At 39.5% G+C, this 22,851-nt stretch overlaps 1 protein-coding gene across 2 annotated transcripts in view; it reads left to right on the top strand.

The window, feature by feature from the left end:
• Positions 1-22,851, top strand: part of Ppargc1a (PPARG coactivator 1 alpha) — a 615,371-nt gene that overhangs the window by 488,801 nt on the left and 103,719 nt on the right. Inside the window, exon 1 of one of the 2 annotated variants that reach the window (XM_063240655.1) lies at positions 19,369-19,391. The exons of the other annotated variant lie outside the window; for it this stretch is intronic. Coding sequence (XP_063096725.1) covers positions 19,374-19,391 — 18 coding nt within the window. The 5' untranslated portion in view covers positions 19,369-19,373. Of the gene's footprint in view, positions 1-19,368; positions 19,392-22,851 lie in introns of those variants that run through there. 2 annotated transcript variants of the gene reach the window in all.

Below are 22,851 nucleotides of genomic sequence, written 5' to 3'. Positions count from 1 at the left end.
CACTAGGTTATATTTTTAGTTTCCTTGGACCTGTAAGGTGTTGGTGGTTAGCGGCCAGCTGGCTCTGAGGCTGCAAGGAGGTTATCTGGACTGGAGCTGTGGATGCCGGAGCCATCACCGGAATGACAGCAGTTAAAACTTGGAAAGGCAATGAGGTGTCAAAGAAGAACCAGAAGAGCTAACAGAGTGGGCTGAGACCAGAATTATTACAGACACCAATATGGAAGGGAAAGGACTCTGAAAAATAGATTCTAAAGAGGCTGGAAAACCAGGCTAATAAAGCAGGACAAAAGCCAGCTGTAGGAGTGCCAGACAGAAATACAACCACATGAAATTCATGCCATAGTCTTAGCACCATACATCCTTGGTAACTTGAGGGGCTTGTATCTTTCTGCAAACTGTCGAAATTAAATATTTCTCTTTTTTTCCAGTTATTTTTTCTTTGCTTCTTTCTTTTTTAATATGAAGTTTTACTGTAGGTAACTAGCTAGCACTAAACTGATTTTTCCCCTTTTTGCCAGTAGACTAAAACCAAAGATAAAGTGGAGCATGAAGAATGATCCTATTGTATCTCACCACATCTCACTCCTCCAATGAAAACTGGACTCACAAAACCTTTCATTTGAGTCCTGGATGGAGTTTAGGTCAATTCTTCTTTTTAACTGAATCGATTCCATTTTCTCTTATCATCCTTCAAATATGTTCTTTTGCTGCTTTTCACATCTTTTTATGAAATGTTTTTTCTAAATCTCTTTTATTTTGAGTGGCACTTATAAACTGGAGTCTAGCACAGAGCAGATGTATTCATTTAATAGTTTGCTTTGATGGCTCCTTTAAGAGGCTTTATAATCTTTATATTTTACCATTGGGTTTGGGATTTTATGCTTTTTAACAGGTGTATTACCTTCATCAGATGCTTTCATTTAAGCTGTTGACTTATAAACACATGGCCTGAGGGGATTGGTGTGCAGACAATTTACTCTCTTACAGATTTATTCTCTCGTTCATTTTTGTATTTAGTGCAGGGAACCCTAGATTGATTGATAATGACAGTTCATTGGTTTAAAAAAATGGCTCTTTCAATGACCAAAATAGTTGTTTCCTCCAGTTGACAAAGGGTCAACAAAAGATCACTCATATTGAGAGGATTTCTTGAAACATTAATTAAAAACAAAATGGTTTCAGGCCCATATTTGATTTTCCAGGTCTGCGGTTTAGGAGAAAATCATGCTTATGATTCTTCTGAGGACACTTGCATCTTTGTCTTTGAAACTCTCTCATTCTTCAAGGCTCTTGGCTTTTCCAAAGGCAATGTGTTTGACTAGAAATTGACGTGTTCTGATCCTATGCATCGGGAATCCCTCATGCTTCTATAAAAGGCTGGAGAGGGGAAAAGGTTGCCCTCTGGTTTGGTGTACCAAGGAGACCTGGGTAGGGCAGTCTCAAATGAGATCTGTGTGTCCTCCATGGATTGTGAGCAGAAGCCTCATTCTTTGTATGCTTGGGTGAGGTGAATGAGGGACGGAATTCAGTGAGTGCTTATGGGAGTAAGTTGGTTCTCCCAAGGCCTGGTGTATGTAAAAGAGAAATTGTCCCAGAGCCTTCTGACTCAGAGCATTTCCAAGAAAAGATTTGAAGCAAAAGACTTTTTCTTTACTTTTTGCCTTGGACAGCTACTGTAGATATTAATTGAACAATTCTTCCTCCAAGTCCCAGACAATCTCTGAAAAAAGCTGAGGGCATCTCATAATAAGAGTAGAGCAAAGCATTTGTCAACACAGAGAGGGAGGACAAGAAGTTTAAGACTTCCCTGCTTAGGGTCCAGTGTGTTTTGTAGTGTTGTAAAATGGATGTGGTGATCCAGCCAATCTCCTGAGACTGATTATGTTCTTCATAAAAGCACTGTGAGTGATCCAGCATCCTCTGGCACCATTTCTACCTGTGCCCAGGAGGGGCCAGGGCTGAGCCAGTGTTGCAGTGGAATTGCCCTGGTTTCCTGCATGCAAAAGGACATCTCCTCTTCATAAAAGAGTGGGGGTATGGTCAGCCCTGGAATGCAAGTGCAGGACCTCCTTTTTGCTTTCTACCATGTGGCCTGTTGAGAGTAAACGAAGGAGATTAACAGGAGCAGAGAGAATGACAACACGAAGAAAATCTTAAAGGAGGGAGTAGAGGTAGAAGGAAGGAGTGGGCAAAATATTCTGAAAGTAAACCTTCTGAGAAATATTTTATCTTAAAGGAGAGAAGGTGATAGCCATCTTCCTTTGCCATCTCAGAAGGTCAAGTCAAAATTTTACTTCAGTACAACTGGGGTACTTTTGCAATCTATTTATAGATACATATCGATCAGGGTACATGCATTATTTCCTTCCTTCTTATTCTTTTCTTTTTTCCTCTGTCTTATCCTGGTAGCTTTTTGATGATTTCCTGTTGCTTTCTTTTTAGTTTATCGGTACCATTTTAGAGAACACAATGATCATATTTGTCATAGGGGATTTGTACCTGTATGGTATATTTTGATTCTGTTTTCTAGTAGTCTTTTTTTTTTGAGGGGTGAGATATCAAAGCCATTTGTGAACTGAGTACTTTCCCTTTAGAATCATGAATTCCTTGAGGGGAGCACCATAATTATTTATTTTTGCTTTCATTAGTAGCATCCATTCTTCACACAGTACTGTGTCTCCTATGATACACTGATTTGATGAATGCACGAGTAAGAGAACACATAACGAATGGAGCAGCTGAGGGTGTTATGAATGGATAGATAGTTATGAATGGATAGATAGTTATGAATGGATAGATAGTGGAATCAAGTTGTTTTCAAGTCTGTGAGCCAAGTACACAGCCATGTTTCTCAGTTGCCTCTGATGACTTGTATGAATTTAAACTTTTGACATAATTCTATCCATACCACCTATCCAGTGTCTTTAAGAATAGTTCTATAATTCAGGAAACCAGGGGATAATCAGTTGCTGAACGTAAAGAGTTTTGATATCCTTTTGCAAAACAAAAAACAAACAACAACAACAAAAAGCAGAAAGCAGTCAAGCAAGCAAACAAAAACCCCAGTGTACTGGAGGCACTATTATTTTCAGAAAAAATAAACGGGGCTTGAACAGCACCAGAGGAATTAAAGGCAGCTAACAAAATGAAAAACAAAAGCTCCTGGGGAAAAGTCAAGAACTAGAAAACGCAATAGTTAGCTGATAAAATGTCTACTTTGGTTTCGGCTGACTTCCTTGAACCTTGCCCCACTGCAGTGGCCCCCAGTTGAAGTGGAAAAGAGGTGCCAGTGATAAATCACCCTGCCATGAAAGAGCACACACTTTAGTAAATTGCATGTGGTAGCCAGAGTGGGGACAAAAAAGTTGCAGCAGGGGACAGCCAGCGGGCCCCCAGCGGGGTGGAATATTTGTCCCTCCTTAGCCACAGGATGCCTCCCTTTCATTCATAGGTGGAAAATGAGCTGGGCCACTTTCACTGAAGTATTCCATTGCATCTTCAAGGGTCAACCAAACAAACACCCAGAAAGCTAAAATGCCAGCAGAAACCCTCTCTCACCTCAAACTCAGAATCAGAGACAGCGTGGACAGTCCAAACCAACTTTTACTTTTCAACATTATAAAAGTCAAAGGAAGGCAAACCAACTGAACCCATAAAAATAATCCCTTAAAACTTGAGAGTTAAAAAAATATTCTTTACCAAAGCAGCTGAGCTGTTGCGTGAACATATCCACTCCTCTGCTATTCCTGGGGGAAAGAAAGTACGAAAAATCCTTCAATTGTTGTAGAAATTCAGACCACACCTGGATGTGTACCTGCATATTTTGGTGAGGAAGTGGAGTTGTCTGAGAGATGTTCCCTTTTTGATGTGATGGGATGTCGAGGACTCCCCGTCCTCTGGTGGATGCCGAAGCAAAGTAATAGACTTTTCTCCACCTGGAATCAATTTCGCTTTGAGTGCCAAACACCTAGTCTGTAAGAGGACTGATTCTAACATACCTAACATTTCTACCCTGCACCAAGAGATCAATGCTGTTTGTATACCCTGTCCCCTATCAGACTGCAAATTCCATGAGGTCAAAATCCATCTCTGATTACCAGGGCATCTTTCTCTGTTCTGTCCACCTCCATGGGAGGAGCATTTTTGAACATAGTGCATATTCAATAAATATCTGTGGAATGAGTGAATTATATTAGCCGCTCTTGCTATGCTTCCTAACATTTTGAGCATCACCCTAATTTTGGGACCAGTAGAGGCATTCGATCTAAGTGAATGCCATATTTTGCTGTACACCATAGAATTATTATTATTGTTATTATTATTTGCAGGATTGTACTTCCTTTTAAAAGCTGAGTCCAAAGAATTCCTCCTCCCCCACAAACTAAATCACCACCCTTGCTTTTCGCAGCCACTCCAGTGCCTTTCCCAACAAATTCCAGAGGAACCCCCTACAAAGTGTGTTTATCTTGCTAACCCCTTCCCTCCCACCTGCCTGTGCTGATGAGCTCTGAACATTTTCAGACAGTTCCTTTGTTGCCAGCGAACTGTCAAACAAAATGGTGTCCAGTGTGCCTGGGGGCTTTACAGGAGGCGCTGCCTGGCACCCTGATGTAGGCTGCATAGTGCCTTTTCCACATAAGGGCAACCAAAGCCAGTCCCACTGCTGGCTCAGACTGAGGACTGAAGCCTTTGCAGAAGGAACGAGATTTAAATGACAAGGTGTTTCATCCACATACATTTCTCTTTGTGGAGACTTTCAATTCAATTTCTTACACATGCATACACATGTACACACACACACACACACACACACACACACACACACACACACCCTCCCCTGCCCAGCCCCACTTACGCTCTTGGTTATCTAAGGACAAGAGTTGGGCTGTTTACTATTTTCACAGGGTACAAAGTCTTGAAGAGCTTAATTGTGGATGTAATCTGAAGAATCAAAGTCAGCCTCATTCCTCAGAAGAAAGGGGCGAGTGTGGGAGAAAGGAATTGGTTGGCTCTTTGCGGTGCCCAAAGCCCTGTAGCCCACTCCTTTCCCTTTGAGCAAGGAGGTGGGAGGGGCGGGTGGGTGGCAGGAGGACTCAATTGTCCTTTTTATAGATGATTTCCTGGTCTTTTGGGTTGGCCTTGGTGGCTCCTTATTGTTTACCGAGGAGCCAGCTCAGGCGTGGCTCTGTAGCCGGTCTGTCAGCAGAGCTGGTTTTCTGGTCGAGACAGGTTCCTCCTGGTGGCTGGAACTGGTTTGGAGAATGGGTGGAACCTCTGCATTTCTTCTAAGCAGGAGCCAGAATCACCATAATAGCAAGGCTAGCAGCGGGAAGACTCAGGCTGGTGAGGCAGCCCTGTGGGAGATGGGACCCCAGCCAGAACTTCCCTCAGGTTCCATTTTCTGAGCCTGAGGGAGAGAGGAGATTAGGAGATAGGGAGAAGAAGGTTGGGTTGGAAAAGGAAGAGACAAGGTGAATGATTTCAGTGTTCTCCATAGAGAAATTTAGAGCTTCAGCGAAAACTAATGGATTTGTCCAAGGATTGTACCCGAATCAAATCACCAAGGGGCATGGAGGTGTGGCTGGCCCCTCCTGGGCTGCCTTTCCCTCCATGCATTTGCAAGCTGCTGACAATGTCCTGTTTCCTGTAGGATAATAGTTTAATGGAAGTGAATGGCAAATCAAATTCTTGAACATAGTATCAACAAACTACCACCCCGAGCACTAATATGGACATTAACCTCGGTTTCATTTTTGTCTTTTTTAAAGGACTTAGATCAAATCAGCAGCTGGGGCAGCTCTCTAGGAAAAGGACTGGTGGCTCTCTGAGTTAGTTCATCACCTGCCATGCAGAACACGAGTCCCGAGAGTGGAAGCTTCTCTGCTCTGCTCTTGATCTTAACCCACACCATTATATTTATGATGCTCCTTTGAACATTTTATGTTTTATCTTTTCAAATCAATAGATCGTTTCTGACAGATTGTTATAGGATTTCTTTATGTATACCACTCTTCTTGCTGAGTTAAAAATTATAGTCTCTAAAGTGATTTCATTTACATTGGATCCTGTGGGGACCTGAAGGGTCAAACGGAACACATCAGACCTTTTGAATCTGCTCTTTTCTTCGCCTGTCACCCCCCACTGGTGATGCCCATGTCCCTGTTCCCATTGTCTTCTGGAATATGCTGGCTTCCCTTGTATCCTCTTAGCAGGGTCTTTTATTAGCAAGAACCTTACAGTGCTGATGAGACTCTTCCGATCTGATCCAGGTTTCAGGCACTTTTTCTTTCTCCTCCATTTGTTCTCTGTGTGCTCTGCTAAGCTACTTTATCAGGGCATGAAAAAAGGCAGAAAATTCTGTCAATAACAATATTTTATCTAGGGCTCCTGACCAATTAGTGTAAGGGCCATCACTCAAATCCTATTTTCTATTAGTAAGAAGGTGGATGTTTTTTTAAAGGGCCGAAGCAAGAAGAGAGAATCACCATTCATTTATTGGGACGTTAGAACAGAGAGTAAGTAAGAGCTGAACTGGCCTCTCAAGGGGATTTACAATTCACTTCTTTTTTAAAGGGGAAAAAAATCTCTCATCTTATTAGATGAAAAGAGATATTGCAAACTGTGAAAGTCCTCCCTGAAGCACAATTGCCTCTAAGATGTGGAGAATCATTGAATGATAGTTTGATTTGAGACCTTAGAGATTTCCTATAGCCACTTCTCTGTTTAGAGATGGAGAAACTGAGGCATGACATATTTATTTGCATGATTTTATTCAAAGTGGTAACTGCACATCTTGCATGTGAAGATGGGTTTTTAGGGCTCTGAGACTGTTCTTCTCCCAATGCAGTCTATAAAATTTATTTGGTGAGTGTTTTTGAGGTCAGTGTGCTCAGTGCTGTGCAGGCTAAAAAGAATGCAGAGAGACACCCTCCAGGAGCTTCATGGGTTTCCCCTTAATTAAGATACTCAACTGAAAAAATTGGAGAAAGGTGAAATTTAGTATGTAATCAAGGCCTAGATTATGCAGGGCAGCTCAATGTTAGTTATGTTGGGCTGTGATTTGTAAAACAGGTGGACCCTAAAATGAGTCACAAGAACCCGGAGACTACAGTTATGTTACATGACCAGGCAGCACAGAGGAGCAGGGTATGGCAAATTCTTGATACTCAAACTACTTGCCCCTCTCTTTATTCATGGTAGCTGTCACTCATTGATTGCAATATTTTTCCTACAATTAGATGTGGTCAAATCTTTATTAGTAGTATGTTCAGCCTTTCTCATGGCCAGTATAAAATGGTTGGGACACGCAGGGAACAGTGAAACCTTCATATTGGGATAAAATACCTACCTGGCTAGAGTGATATATTCCGACTTTAATATTAGGAGATAAAAACAACAGACCATACGCTTGGTGGTTATAAATAATATCTGTCATGATGATCTACCGTTAAGAGGTCTGAAATGTTTGTGCATAATCTATTTTGAATTTAAATTATTTTTGTCACTTTGGGATCTTCCCAAAGTGTAGTACTTACTGCAGTCCCTGGTTCGTGTTGGTCATACAGTAAATATTTGTTGAGTGAATGAAACTCACAGAGGAGTTAATTGTATCCTTGAAGAGGTGAAAGGCCAGAATTTTATAAGCTGAATCCATCCAGCTCATGCTGGGACCAGAGCCAGGGAATAGCACATCGCAATACATCTCAATGTATAAACTGCCTTCTTTTGTAAAATTGGTATCAGCAGGGCCCTCCGTTTCCTGCCATGCACATTTGCTCTTAAGTCACAACATTAATTAATAGAGAAAATTTATTGTTAAAAAAGAGAAGCCATTCTAATTTACTTGTTTTCATGCATTTGGGTATCCTGCCACATAATAGGGCAGGTTTTATTTTCAGCGAAAATATTGGCACTTTTAATTGCAGTTTTGAGTCAGTGAAACTATAAAATACGTGAGATTGAAGTTTCAGTCTTTAACTGCTCACTCACCAGAGAGCAACATTTCTCAAGTACCTACTCATTGCAGCATTCTGTTAGCAAAAGGAGGTTTGCAGAGAAAGGGAGATACAGTATATAATCCAAAGGAACTCAGAGTACCGGCGGGGCACTGGCACAAATCAAAATAGTTCTAAATTCTGCCACTTCTGACATGTCCACTTTCCATGGGAGTTACTTGTTAAGCACTTAGGCACTTCACTTTTTTTTTTTTTTTCCTGATATCCTCAACATGGGCTTTGCAAATATATTTCATCTCTGCTATCTGTTCCAAGCCTTCAGAATGGCCATTTGGAGTTCACTGTCAAAAAGTCTGAGGCCACGTGAAGATTCGAGGGAGAAGGACAGCAAGCATTGAGTGATGTCAGTCTACGTGCAGAGGAGGGAGAGGAGGGCCGCGCCAGGGAACAGTGCACGGTCTTTGTGCCGAGAAACCAGCTCTGGGCAATTGCCCTCACTCAACACCCTCTCCCAGTTCTGATTCAATAGCTCATGTGGTCCGTTGTGTTCAGAAGTGGAAGAGCTAAATGTCATGCTTTTTAGATGGTGAGATGTAGATGACTAGATCGAAGTATGACTTCTGTGGAGCTAAAGACGTAGCAGACCTTTCAGGGCATTAGTAGTGATGTCTCCATTATATACTTATTTTTAAAATGAAGGTGATAATAAGCAACATTAGTGTATAACTTCAGAGTCCACGAAGCACTTTCACAAATTAGAAACAACTTCACTGTGCATGAATGGAATACTGGCTGAATAAATCAAAGCACTTGCCTACAATGGGTACTAGGCAGCTGTTAAATAGAGCCACATAGGGCTTCACTTGCTGATCTAACACCCACAATAAGCCTAGGAAAACAGGGTACAGAGCAGTGTATGGCATACAACAACTTGGTTTGTAGATCCTATTTTTGTAAACACACACATATATGTGGTTAGGTAGGAAAATATAGAAATTTATACAAGAAAATGCTAATTGTGATTTCTGATGGTTAGAATATAGCGATTTTTACTTTCACTTTTCTGTATTTTCTAAAACCTTGATAATGATTATATCTTATTTCCCTGAAAACAAAAAAATTGAGTGATTCATTTTACACTTAATCACATTATCACCTTTTAAGTTCAATTGATCTTTACAGCTGCCTCATAATTATTATTCATGTTTTAGAAATCAATGGCATAAGTCAAGTGAACTGTTAATACTTATTTTCTTATGTGCCAGATGATATTCTGGTTCACATATAAAAATGAGAGAGAGAGAAAGAAAGAGAGAGAGAGACAGAGAGAGAGAGACAGACAGAGACAGACAGACAGAGAGAGAGAGAGAGAGAGAGAGAGAGAGAGAGAGAGAGAGACTCATTTACTTTTCACAGCCATCCTTTGAGGTTAGTATTATCCTAATCCAAATTCTACAGATGACTCAAGGGAGACACAATAAAGTTAAGTAAGTTGTTATACATCACAAATCTCATAACCTTGTAAGTGGCAGAGGCATATTTAAAGCCAAGCCACCAGGTCACTTGATGTTGGAGTCTGTATAATTCAGATATGCCACATGGCTGGGTAGGTGGCACAGGGAGCATGGGCTGGATTCAGTAGCTGAAGTCAGAACTTTAGGAATGAAATTCTCTTCCTGTGCCATTGTCATTTGCATGCACATTTTATTTGATGTTGATTATGGATTATTAACCTATTATTTCCATGCCCTGACATAGCCTCTTGTAGCCTATTGTAATTTCTGTATGGAGCCTCATTATAAATTTTTCAGTAATTCAGAATTATGAATAAAATATCTTTCCCTGTTCCTCTCTCCTCCTTTCTGTCTGTCTGTGTCTCTGTCTGTCTCTGTCTTTCCATCTCTATATCTATATGAAAATGAAACTTCTGTCCTCACGAACTCTATATTCTAGTGGAATATAGAAAAATGAGTAAATTATATAGAATTTACATACTGATAATGTTATGAGAAAAATCTAGAAGCAGCAGAGATACTAATGTCTGTGTACAGGCAAAGAGTTGGGGTTACAACAGAATTAGGGAACTAGAGAAGTCGCATTTCCTTTTGTTACATCATGAATACATTATTTAACCTGACACATTTTAATTTTTTTCCAAATTGTAAGAAAACTTAAAACTTAATTTTTAAAAAATATAGTTCATTCCAGGTATATGCTAGTATTTTTACTTCCATATTTTATATGATCTGGCTTTTATTTCTATTATTTTCATGTGTAGCTTTATATGTAACTGTAAATGCCATTTTTCTCCACAAACATCTTGAGTTACAACCAGCCTCATGTATGAGTAATAATACCCAAATGCCAGTTTTGCAGATAGCTAGAATACAAATTTTAAACATTAAAAACAGAAATCCCCTCAGTACAAATTACAAAGGAATGAGATAGTCCATTTTCTTCTAGCTCAGAGTGGCCTCTCCCATTTGACTGGGGGTTCCTTCTTCCCTTTGGCACTCCCCCCCCCCCGACATGGTTGATGTGTGCTTGCACATTAGTGTATGTATGCTCTTTTTAAATCTTCTTTATCTACAAGAAACCAAGAAAGTCCACATTTGGGCTTGTTGAATACAGGTGGGATTTTTCTTTTAAGACACAAAAATACATATGTATATTTTGGTGGGGATTCTTGAGATGGAACCCTGGGACTCCTGCATAATAGGCAAGTACTCCCTAAGCTACATCACCAGCTCTGTGATGAACAAATCTCTACTCTTGAGTTGCTGTAACCTTCTTGAGTAATGGTGAGACTTTCTGGGCCCTCCATGTTACTCAGCAAGAGTCATGAATGTTGATGGATATTGTAGTTTTCCAGGGTAATTAAAACTACAGTTATTTATAAGGCTTCAGTTAGAAATTGCTGCAATATATAGTTGCTCTTAATTGATGACAAATACACACAATTCATCAGTACCGCAGGATATTAACACCCACATCTTTTGTTGCTGTGTTCACACTGTTAACACTGAGTGCTGGAGACACAGTGCTTCATGCTGCTTACCAGGACAGGCAGGGAATTCGCACCAACCATGTTAACTGACAGCCCAGGCAGGTGATCTAGAAATCAGATCACGCTGACATGGTGAGTCACAAAGGGTCTTGTTTTGAAGATATCTGCCATATATGTTAACAATACTTTCTTTGACTAATTACCTTATGTAAAGATAAAATCAAATACTCTTAACTCATTCCATTTGGTGGCATTCGGAATTAAGTTCTTTAATTCTGGGTAAGTTTTAGGAGTTGGCATACTTATGCGTATATGACAAAGCCTTTGTAAGAATAGGAAAGTCAGGCAGTGTGAAATTGTAGTTATTTATGGATCTGTCTCCTCCAGCAAATTTAAGGACAGATATTATGTGTTGCTTAAATTGGTACCTAATAGTGCGCTTTTTAGCTAGCAAGTGATCAGTAAGTATTTCAAAACTAAAAACATGAATTTAGGCTTGTATGCTTGCCACATAGGAAGGTCTATGAAAAACATACCGGATTTCTTCGTGTATGAAGGGAGTCAGCAAATAAATATAAAGCACTGAAAACAATACTATTAGTATATAATATGAATAAAAGGTAGCTATTATTAATGCTATTTATTACACTTCCAGTTTTTCCATAATCCTTGGCAGAGTTGACCATAATAAAGATTGATTTAAGAAATGAATGCATAAATGAGTAAGTGAATCACTCCTGGATTAGGAGGTCAGGTGTCTGTTCCCTTCACTTTGGCAGGACACCTTTTCTCCAGCACATAGTTACTGATGTAATTACCCTTGCCTGTCCACCAGCTCTCTTGGCAGATAGAACCCTTGTCTGCTGCACAGTGCTGAGACTGTCAAGCCCAGGCAAGGTGGCAGGCATGCAGTGCACATTGGGTAAGTGGATGAAGCTGGACGTGGATGGATGAGCACATTCCTGCTGCGCATCCCTCTTCTTGGTACCGAGTCACAGGAGAAAAATTTTCCACTTCCTCCACAGAGCTATAGAATTCTGTCATTCATCCCCTCACTCAACACATTTGTACTGAGTGGAACATCACCATTTTACGACCCAAGAACATAACTGTGTACAAGACAATGACCTTGTCTTCATAGAGTAGATATTCTAAACAACTTCCCTAACAGTCATTTTATTCACATTTGCCCTCCTCTGAGATTTCTTATTGTGCTTTTCAAAAAATCAGGTTAAAAATTACAATCCTGAGCTTCTATTCATTTTATTACTTAATTTACTATTGATAAAGAGCCTCTACTCCACCTTCTCAGTTATTATGCTTGGGTGTGAATGGGAGGGAGGAGGGTATTAAGATATTTAATGGATAGCTCACACAATTGTTGGGCTGGCAAACATGCTGTTTTTGATACTGGTCATCAGGCTGGAATTCAGTTAGGACTCTTTATTATGGTTCTGAGCTAAGGCAGGCTAGCAGCCTAGAAACTCAGAATTTGTAGCTCACAAACTTTTCTCCACAAGGGACTTCAGATTTTGCTCTGAAGCCTTCCATTCACTGGTTGAGGCTCACCCACAACTGACTATAAATATGAATCAATCACGTGTACAAAATACCATCTCAGTGACAATTAAAGTAGTATTTGACCAGATACTTGGGTGTAATAGCAAAGCCAAAGAGTCACATCAGATTAATTTTCAGAAGTATTGCGTTTATGAGCCCTGTGGAATCTGTATAAGATCCTAAGAACCAGGCACAGTGAACTGTACCTTACAGATAAGGATCCTGTGGCCCAGAGGACATTTCTCTTAGGTCTGTAGTCAGTATCAGAGGTTGGGGAGAGGCTCTGCTCCCCCAGGATGCTTCCTGACTAGCCTGGCAAACCCAGCTGAGAACCTGACTTTACAAATGCTCTCTTCTCACCAGGAATTTTCACTAGGAATTCTGTTACTGTCTCTGTTTCTGTCTCTGTCTCTCTCTCCCCCTCTGCCACTCCCTCTCTGTCTTAATCTTTTTGATAAAATTTTCAACTTAAAAACTACTTTCTTATATTAAGTGTCTTTTAAAATTAATTCTACTGACCTCCTTGTGGTTCAGCCTTACTATTTATTCTGACTGTTCAATTTGAAATTGGTTAAGTCTGAGAACACATGGTTTCCTAAACAGCCTCCAAGATCGTACTTCTTTGAAAAGAGGTATTTTTTAGTTTTAGTCATGCAAGATGATGAAGTTTTGGAGATACGCTCTATGGCATTATACATGTAGTTAATAACACTGTACAGTACACATAAAACTTTAGGGTGCATCTCTTGTTAAGAGATCTTGCTATAGTAATATAAATCAGTCTTTTTGATGCTGCTCATTTTAGTGTATTTTTTTTTTTTTTGCTGAGATTTACATTCACTTTTAGTCTTTAGTTTTTAATGGCCATTGTCAATTTTTTTTTTTGTCCAAATGAAAATTTGTTAGTTAGAGCTTGATGTGTGTTGCTTGGTTAAATTCATGATTTTCACTGTTTTTCAATAATTAACAGCAAATACTTTCAGACTTTAGGTGGCCCTGCAGGAAGATCATCAGAGAGTCATCAGAATTGGCCATGTGATTCTCTACATATCACGCCTGTCATTTTAAGATGTCAGGTCATAACCACAAAACATGGCAACTTGTATAAAAATTATTTATGTCCATGTTCCTGACCTTACAATATCATAAAGATTTGTGGAAAGAGATTGTATTTTGATATACATGTAAATAAGAGCATTGGGAAATATCATTATGTGGTCACCCAAAGATGACAAAGCCAATTATTTTTACTGAATGTATCTAGCAAGGAAAATGATTCTTAGCAAGGGATGGAGAGAAAAAGATTTTTCTCATAATACCTTCTTCCCCTTCTGCACCTTCTTCAGGCAGCCTGTGTTTCTCTGTTTTTCTGTGTTTCTCTTGCTATGTCTTAGATCCTTTGTTTTCCAAGTCTGAAAGATTCCATTCTTCCTGTTAGACTGTGGGTCTCATGAAACTGGAAGCCAGGTCTTATTCAACTTTGTAGCTTGAGATGATTTTAAGTGATAATGTTCTCAAACTTGGGCAAATGATAGAGGGAAATAGTTTAGTAGTTGGAATGTAGATGCATGCACTCTGTAACCAGGCTGCCCACGGTCACATCGCAAACCTTCTTGCTTATTAGATGCGTAACCTTGAGCCAGTTACTCAGCTCTATGCATCTCCATCTAAAAAAAGAGGGATAAGAATAATTTTCACTCATAAGATTCTAAATGCAAAGCACTTAGAATCATAATAGACTCATGACTGACATCATAAGCGTGATTAAAACTACCTATTTCCATGTTAAACTAATCTGTATTTTATTTTGCTGTTTTTCTAATGACCATGGCATTTTGTGAGTTAAAGACCCATTTTGCACAGAAAGATCACATTGGCAGGTGCATCCACCACCTGGTTAAGAGTCAAATCTCAGCTGTCACCACTTTTCCTATTTCTTTCTATTTCCCCTAGCAGCTAACACTGGACCTCGGATGATTCATCATTTGTCACAGGTACTTTTATTTTCCTGCTCCCTTAGTACTGAGGAGAACTAACATTTACCAAATGTCTACCAGGTGCCAGCCTAAGTGTCTGACTCTTATATACCCATGAGGACAGTGGTGTCATCTCTATTTTACAGAGGCCCAGGTACATTAAGTATCTTGAACCATCCAAAGAGATAGGAAGTGCCCCCAGATTAGTACTGCATCATGTCAAAAGGAATGTGCTTTCTCTCTTGTTACCCTTCTTCTCTATCTCACACTTTCTAGGGTCCCACGGAGCCCCCTCCCCCGGCCCACCAAGAGCCGGAGATGTCTGCATGCTCTTTTCCAGCCAAGTATGGCTTTTGCAACCTTTTGATCTGCATCCCAGAACTTGTATTAGTGGGCCCGTGAATGGATGGGCACAGTCCTGGCAGACCTCATTTGTTTTCCCTTATTTTCATATTGGCATACACACAGAATTTACTCTATGTTATGCTAAATGAGTGATCAGGGAATCCAGAGTAGCAGGGTACCGATATAGGGTACCAAATAGTTTTCTTTGGAAAGCTAATTTTTTATTGTAGTCACTGAAACAAGTGTTACAACAGGAAGCATAAATGTGTCTGGTGTTCAGATTCCAGTGCCATCCCTAATCTGGCTCATTATGTGTGTGTAAATACTGCAGAAATAAAATGTAAAATCATGAGGTCTGAAAGGCTTGTAGTCCCAAGCCTTTCAGATAAAAGATATTCAATCTGTACCAAACAGAGTTCACTTAAGAGAGAAGGAAGTCCATTTTGCACCTCTGATGCATCTAAAGTTACTGTCTGCGACTATAAATAACGACTGTAGACATGAGTTGAAGAGACAGATTCATTGTGGTTAATTTCCAAGCAGGATGGTGTTTTCTTTCCTGCTGTCTACTCTTTTGTCAAGTGGCGATGGTTATTGATAATATTCAGAAAAATAATGTATTAAATATTCTCTATGTCACCCATTTATTTTACTCACTGTTAACTGAGCATTTATGGAGCAATTTTATGAGACAGACATTCAAAGAAAGCTTCAGTGCCTAGGAACAATGTCAAATTTCCTGTTCCTTTTAGTTTCCTTGAGAGGGAAAAGTTACATAGTTTTTTTTTTAATTATTAATATTTATATTAAATCTATAATGATATTTGCTAATAAATACCTAGAGACATGCTTGGTATTCAAAAACAGACATTGGCATTCGGTACTCATTTGTAATGTATCCGTCCTCCGATGTTGCCCAAATTGCGATGACTAAGATTTGTTGTGATTTCAAATTTTATCTTTATTTCCATTACAAAGTTTTCAACATCGTTCTTTCACCCAAACACTGACGAAAAGAACCTGACTTAGGCACTCACTGTGCAGGCACAGTTTCTTCTCAAGCCAAGTCACCCTTCTTTCTTTCTTCTCTGTGCACAGGGTATGCGTAGCAGCCTATTTCCCAAGCATAAATATCATGTCCACCATATGGGACAAAAGGTACAGGAGTCTTGTTGCACACATTTTAGTTTAAAATTCCTTGAGTAAAGAGGGAGAGGGAAGCCTGTGAGTATGGAGTCCCAGCTGGAGCTGAAAAACTTGAACACCAAAAATAATGGGAGTTTGTGTGGCACTCACTGCAGGAGGGGTGACCTGAAAGTCTCCTTATTTATATCCCTACCAGTAACCCTGTTGGATTCCTATGGTCATTCTGTGAAGTAAGCATTGTGCCCATTTTCTACATGGAGAAATTAAGACCCAGAGAAGCGAATTAGCTCAACCCAGGCTATTGAAGGAGCATGGACTGGACTGAACTTCATTCTCACCCATCTTGCTGAAAATGCAGCCAGCATAGCCCATGAATTCTGCAACCATCTGAGTTCTGATTCCACTTTGAAGCATTTGTTTCTAGCAGCATAATGTGCATGTATAGAAAAGGATGAGGACTGTGAGTTTGGCTAAGTACTTTTTTTGAAAAGACAGTGGGATATTACAGAATGAAAAGCATGCAACTCTCATTCTGACCAAGTTATATGGTTTTGTTTTATGTGTAGTTGGGCCTAATTCCCCAATGGCCATAAGATATCCCTGGTTGTTTTTGTTGTAGGTCCAGAACAAAGCTATCTGAGGGACGGAATCACAGGGGCCAGCCCATTCTTGTCTTGTGAGCTGGGACATTTACTTTAAACACTGTCCCACTGAATGACCCAGCAGTCCACCAGATGGCCACCTAGGTACTCTGGGGCTTAGTTATAATTGTTATAAAATTCAGGGCTGTCAAGTTCCCAAAGCCTATTTGTATGTGTGTAAATATCGTAAATGAATTTCTTTTAGCGTTTCCTAAATCAGTGATTAGAAAACGATACCTTTTAGCACCTCTGTTTAAAGATGGCTAAAGTGATTCTTTTAGAATAGTCTGAAACCATGTGTCATCTTCATATTTGACTACATTTACAAATGGAAATTATGAAATCGATATTGAAAATTGATCCTGTTATTGAAACAGAGAGGCAAAACTGAAGTTTCTTTGTTTAGATCTGTTCTAAATTTAATGAATGTCTTATACCTGTGTATATTTGTGGCATAGACTTGCACATGGGCACATTTGTAGTATGGATGAAATTGTCATAACATAGTGTGCCATGTGTTCTACATTCATTTTACTCTGCTCCTTATCTTGTATTGCCAGATCCAGGAGTGTTCCTCCCATTGAAGCAGAAGGGTGGCATCAAAATAAGGATTTTTGTTTCCTTAGGGGGCATTCTGGGATGATCTGAATCATATACCCCCAAGTTGTCTTCAGAAGTTGATCTGCCAAGGTACGTTCTCTTAAATGACCTGTCAGATCAAATTCATAGACACTTACAGTAATGGCTTCTTTTAATCAGAGTAGGATGTGTAGGATGTGTCCTTGTGTGAGACCTGCCTTTTCCTAATTTCCCTGGTAGCTTTACCTTGATGTGCCTGGTGATTTAGCTTTCCTTCTGAACATGAAGCTGGAGTTCCCTTCTGATTTTTGGAGAAATTCCTGGATGCCTAAGTTAGAAGGCTGTTAGTATTTTTCTGCATAGCGTGGTCTTTTTGTAGACTCAGAGAGGACTTGATTTTGAGTGTCTGGTCTCCTGCATACCAGTTTTTTGTCTTTAAAAATTGCTTAACCACTCTAAACTTGTGGGAGCTTATCCCTAGAATAAGTATAATAATAGTCTTACCTCTACGCTTAGTGTGCGGATTAAGTCATTTAATCCACATAACTGCTCAGCATAGTACTTGGCACATGGTACATATTCCCCAGAAGTTGGCATGATTGCTTTATAACTATGACTGTTACTCTACCTCAAAGATCTTACAGAATCAGAGCACCCCTCATTCTTTGAAAGTCAAAGGGTAGGGGAAACAGGAAAAAGCTTCATTTCCCATTCCTTCTACTTTTTCAGTACAGTTTCAGGTTACCATGGAAACTTTCAGGATTAAGATGGCATTGAGTTAAGCACTCAGTGAACACCTTGGGAAAGCAAACCCATAACTCGTATGCTTGCCATAAGGAGTTTGCAAATGAAAAGGTTACTTGGGTAGAAGAATGAGTGGCAGTTGCAGTGACTTCCTTGTCTCACAGTTTCCTGAATTCACAGAGAATTATGATCAGGAGTTGGAAGCGGGATAATCTCTCTGCATTTCCCCTTTCCTGGATCATCTCGAAAGTTGTCAGCGATTGTGGCCCACGTTTCACAGTGGGAATCCACTCCTTACATACTGGGGAGCGTAGCTTTCTGAAATAGATCCTGAAGTCGCAGAGAACTCGGAGTGTTTTCTGAGAAGGACTGACCTCCTTTCATGCCACTTACTGTGAATTAAAGCTGCGAGGGGAACGAGTTTGGGCATGTGGTGCAGCACTTAGTGCTGGTGCTGCCAGGGAACAAGATTTGTGTTTCTAAGGAGATACAACAAAAAGGAGAATGCTTTAAGAGCCAGCGGCTGTCAGAGTGTAAAAGTATCTATGTTTAGAAAGGGAAATAGAAGCTGAATTAAGTAATTTTATACACACATTACAGGGTGCCCTTCTGCTAGTAATTCTTAAATTCAAAAGCAAATAGTTGTGACCACAAAGGGCTTAGTACATCTCAGCTGATTTTAACTCGCAGACTCAAACTGGATGTGATTGGTGTGGACCAACCCTATGCATGTGATTTTAAGATAGTCTGACTCTTGCCTATCATTGTGTTGGACTGTATTAATAATCAGGGACAAATGGTAACACAGTCCTGCAGAGCTCTGGGCAGACACTTGACAACACAGTCTGAATAAATGGAGAGGAGGGAAAAATCTCAATTCTACCAACCAGGACACCAAAATAGAGCCTTCTCTCTGTCCCTTTAATACCAGTACGAACCTGCTCGCAAGTGTTTAGTCAGATTTTGGCATGGAAGTACTTTTTGAGTAGGTTCATTGGCTAAAGTATCATCACGGGACAAAAATCACAGGGAGGGAGAGTGCACCAAGGAAAAATTACAGTACAGCTATATTTACCTAGTGCCTCTGCACGGGGGTTTATTTTCCACAGTTGGAAAGGGAGCCACCTGTCTCACTGCTGATGTCAGAGAGCTCCCTCGAGACTCAGAGCTGTTGGGAAGCACATGATACTGTACATATTTGCTCTTCCATCCATATCTGGCTAAGATTGGGTTTCAGATTTGTGCCCTATTGTGGAGTTCATTGAGCAGTCACACTGAGGTGCCCTCCCACGTCATCCTGCCCTTGTGAATTAAAAAGTGGCGTGTGGGAGCCCAGGCAGCTAGTGCTCCCTTCACTTGTGATACAAGTATTTGCACTGCAGTAAAATGAATGACATACAACTTGGGGTTATCATCTATGGACTTGGTTTTGAAAGTGAGTATCCGCAGACATCATCTCTGTACCTAGGAGCTGTTATGCTGTTGGTGTTCGGTGGTCTGTTTTATTTCAAGCAATGAGAATTTAAATATATATATATATATATATATATATATATATATATATGATTTCGAAGCTTTATATGCATATTATTAAAGAAGCACCAGAATTAGTATGAACTATGCTTGTGTGTTTTTTTTTTAAGCCAGTGGTGGTAGTGTATCAATGTAAACAGTTTGTTGTAGAGTGAATAAAATGTGATTTGAAAAGTTTAGATGTTATGATACGCATTTCAGTGATCTATTGCAGCTGTTTGGTGTTGATTCTTTGTTTGTTTAAGATTTTTCAGAGCTGCGTAACCCTCTGTTCCAGTTCCTTGCACATGGGAGAGAATTAGGTCTTTTTATTGCAGCTTCTTATGAAGGTGTGAGGATCACTCTATGGCAAGATGTCAGGGGTACCATTCATGTTGTAGTCAAGGACTCACACTTCAGTTGTCCTGCTGACTATATGTACAGTCACAGAAAATTGGATGCTATCAGTATTACTCAAACACTGCATAAAAACATACTTTTTACTAACAATTACAGAAGGCTCGCTATTAGTGAAATTGTTCATTATTTTAATAGTGCTAGCATCTGACTTTGAGTATCTGCACTGACTTGCAAATTATATGGTTATTATACAAAATAGGTGGAAAACAGAGTCTGAGGGTATAAATTACATTCTTGGGTCACATCAAATCGATGTCTTACTAGGGATCAGTACCAAGGTTCTTAATTCCCAGGCTTACTATGATGTGCACTTTCAATTAAATTTATATCTGATATGATGCTTGGTATCGTTTTCTCAAATCCTAAAAATAGAGTAAATAGGATGGGCTAAGACCCCTTGGTTCATCTAATCTTTCCCCTAGTGTAGGATTTTCCTCTGAACCATTAAAAGTGTTATAATATATGATTGATATTAATTAGTTTTCTGTAAAGTACTGCACTCCTTAACATGAACTGAACTAGAAATAAATATATTACCATGAATTAAGATTTTATTAGTTGAGAAGAAGAATTGGATGAAGGCACCTATGTGAAATCCTAAGTACGGGCGTCAAATTGAATTAATGCCAGTACTGCCTGGAGATTAATTTGAGTACTGAATAAGAAATAGTACACCATAACATAACTGTGTTTACTGAATCATTTTTGGCATCAAAACTAAGGCTACATTATAGATGCAACAACAGGCTTTTCTCCCTTGGAAGAGAGAGGCGGTGCATTTTGTAATTAAAGTGAATGTTTTCCTCTGAAAAATGCCTCTAGTCTCCAGAAGGAAAACAGTCTTCTTGAGACGATTTCACCCCGGTATGTGTCTCCAGCTTTACATACTTGGTGATGCTCCAACCATCTTCAGCATCCTATTAGAGTTTTGTAGTAGGATCAGCTGTATTTTCCACCCTCTCAATACTGAAAGGCTGGCAGGAGCTTACTTTATATATTTGCATGTCATTATTATGTATATGTTTTGAAATGGTGTGGAAGGTGGTGAGACGACTTATGGAATTGGCTCAGGGATGTTCTAGAAGGGATTTCTAATGATTTTGTGAAGAAAGTAGATTATGTACCATGGACCATGCCAACTGAGCACAGTAATACTCTAAAGATTACTGTCCAGAGTCAGAAGCCAGTGCACCCCTTGAAGTTGTACCCCTTTGTCTGTGGCCCATTTTTGTCCCAAATTTCCTGATCCAATGTTCATTAATTTTATTTGTATCTATAGAGTCACTTGAAGGCTAAGAGCAAAACTTTAAAGGTTTTGCACTGTTGGATGGGGGTGTCATATGCATCACGTGTACAACTTACAATTTTCTAGTAACTACATTTTAAAAAGATAAATTTAGTTTTAATGTCTTATTGAACACAATATATCCAAGATATTTTATCAATATGTAGTATATAAATTTGGGGAGTATCTTACATTCTGTTTTTCTTCTTAGGACTTTGAAATCACAACCTATATTTTAGATGTAAATATATTACCATGAATTAAGTGAAGCTTAATTCATCTTGGTTTTGACTGGACTCATTTCCAGCGCTCAGTAGCCCTACATGCCACTTTCAACTTCTTTGCTTGTCAGCATCCCATTACACAGAGAAATTACTTTGCAAAACCACTTAAATATGGAGGACAGAATATAAGGGATCCTTCCTGTCACTGTATCAATTTAAAAAGTGATTACATGACTGATCACGAATTTTTGAGAAGTGCAAATGCTAAGAAGTTTAGTTGATAGGCCACTGGGGGCAAAATTGATTTTCTATTGAGTTGTTTTGTTCCTGTGGCTTTGTTTCCCATTTCCTCTTCCCTGAGCATTTCAGACATCATCATTTAACAAGACTAGGTCCTTTGTCTCTTCTCTCACATTTGCAAACTCGTGGAATCTTGCAGTTCCTGTGCATCCTATGAGTGTCCTGCTTCTGCATAGAGAAAGTTTTGCAAAAAAATTGGCTCGAATAACTTTGTGGGCAGCCTGTTGGAAACAAAATGTCCCCTGTGTTCACTGCTTCTAGTCTGTTTAGAGGTAGAGGCAGGTCAGCTCTGGTATGAGGCTGCTTTTTGGCTTTGTTCAGATAAGCAGAGAAACCAACAGGCGCTTGGCCTCCCTACCACTTGCGATGATTCTGTCACCCATAGCAAGTCAACTTCACACAAAACTTTAAAGAGAAAGTCTACTCTGTGCAACTTACAGATCTTTTTTGTTTTTATTTCTGTTATGAACAAGGAAACCATGCAAAGAGCAAACCCATGTATCTACTGCAAAATTACTTGATTTTAAATTATCCATTAAGTTTTTGTGTATGAATAACAGGTAGTACCACTGAGTCCTTATTCTATAACAAGCACTGGATCCATGTACATCTCACTGAACCTTAACGCCAACTATGTAAAGTAGTGGCCATATCATAGACTACATGTTTGAGGATCAGATAATGTAGGTAGCTTGCTTGAGACCTCAAAGAGGGGTCCTAAGTGCACGATCTGTATTACCCTTAACCATGGCTCATGTTCTCATAGAAAGGGGCCACACTGTCAACCCAAGCCAATGACATTCATCAATAATGGATTTTGAACCCAGGGTAAAAATACTAAGATTTTTGATTTGGAAGATTCCATCGTATTATTTATTCACAAAACACACAGAGATAACACCTAATTGTACTGCACCTTTCTATTGAATAGAAAATGGGCCTAGAAAGCTAAATGGCTTTGCCCAAGGTCAAGCACACTGGTTCCTTGATTCATGCTCAACTGCTCTTTGTCTACGTGGTTTAATGGCCTCTTTAAGAAGATAAGTGGAACGTTTGGACTTTTTTTAATTAACAGAAAGAAAGCAATCTTGAAAACTTTGTGCTGTAGAAAAACTCCTTTTTCTTTCTTCACTAAGCATTTTAAACTTATTATT

This window comes from Cavia porcellus, unplaced genomic scaffold (genome assembly GCF_034190915.1).
Source record: "Cavia porcellus strain 051 isolate PalLab524CR breed Dunkin Hartley unplaced genomic scaffold, mCavPor4.1 scaffold_30, whole genome shotgun sequence".
NCBI classification, from domain to species: Eukaryota; Metazoa; Chordata; class Mammalia; order Rodentia; family Caviidae; genus Cavia; species Cavia porcellus.
Note: the sequence above shows the minus strand (reverse complement) of the source record. Positions and strands in the feature narration are given on the sequence as shown.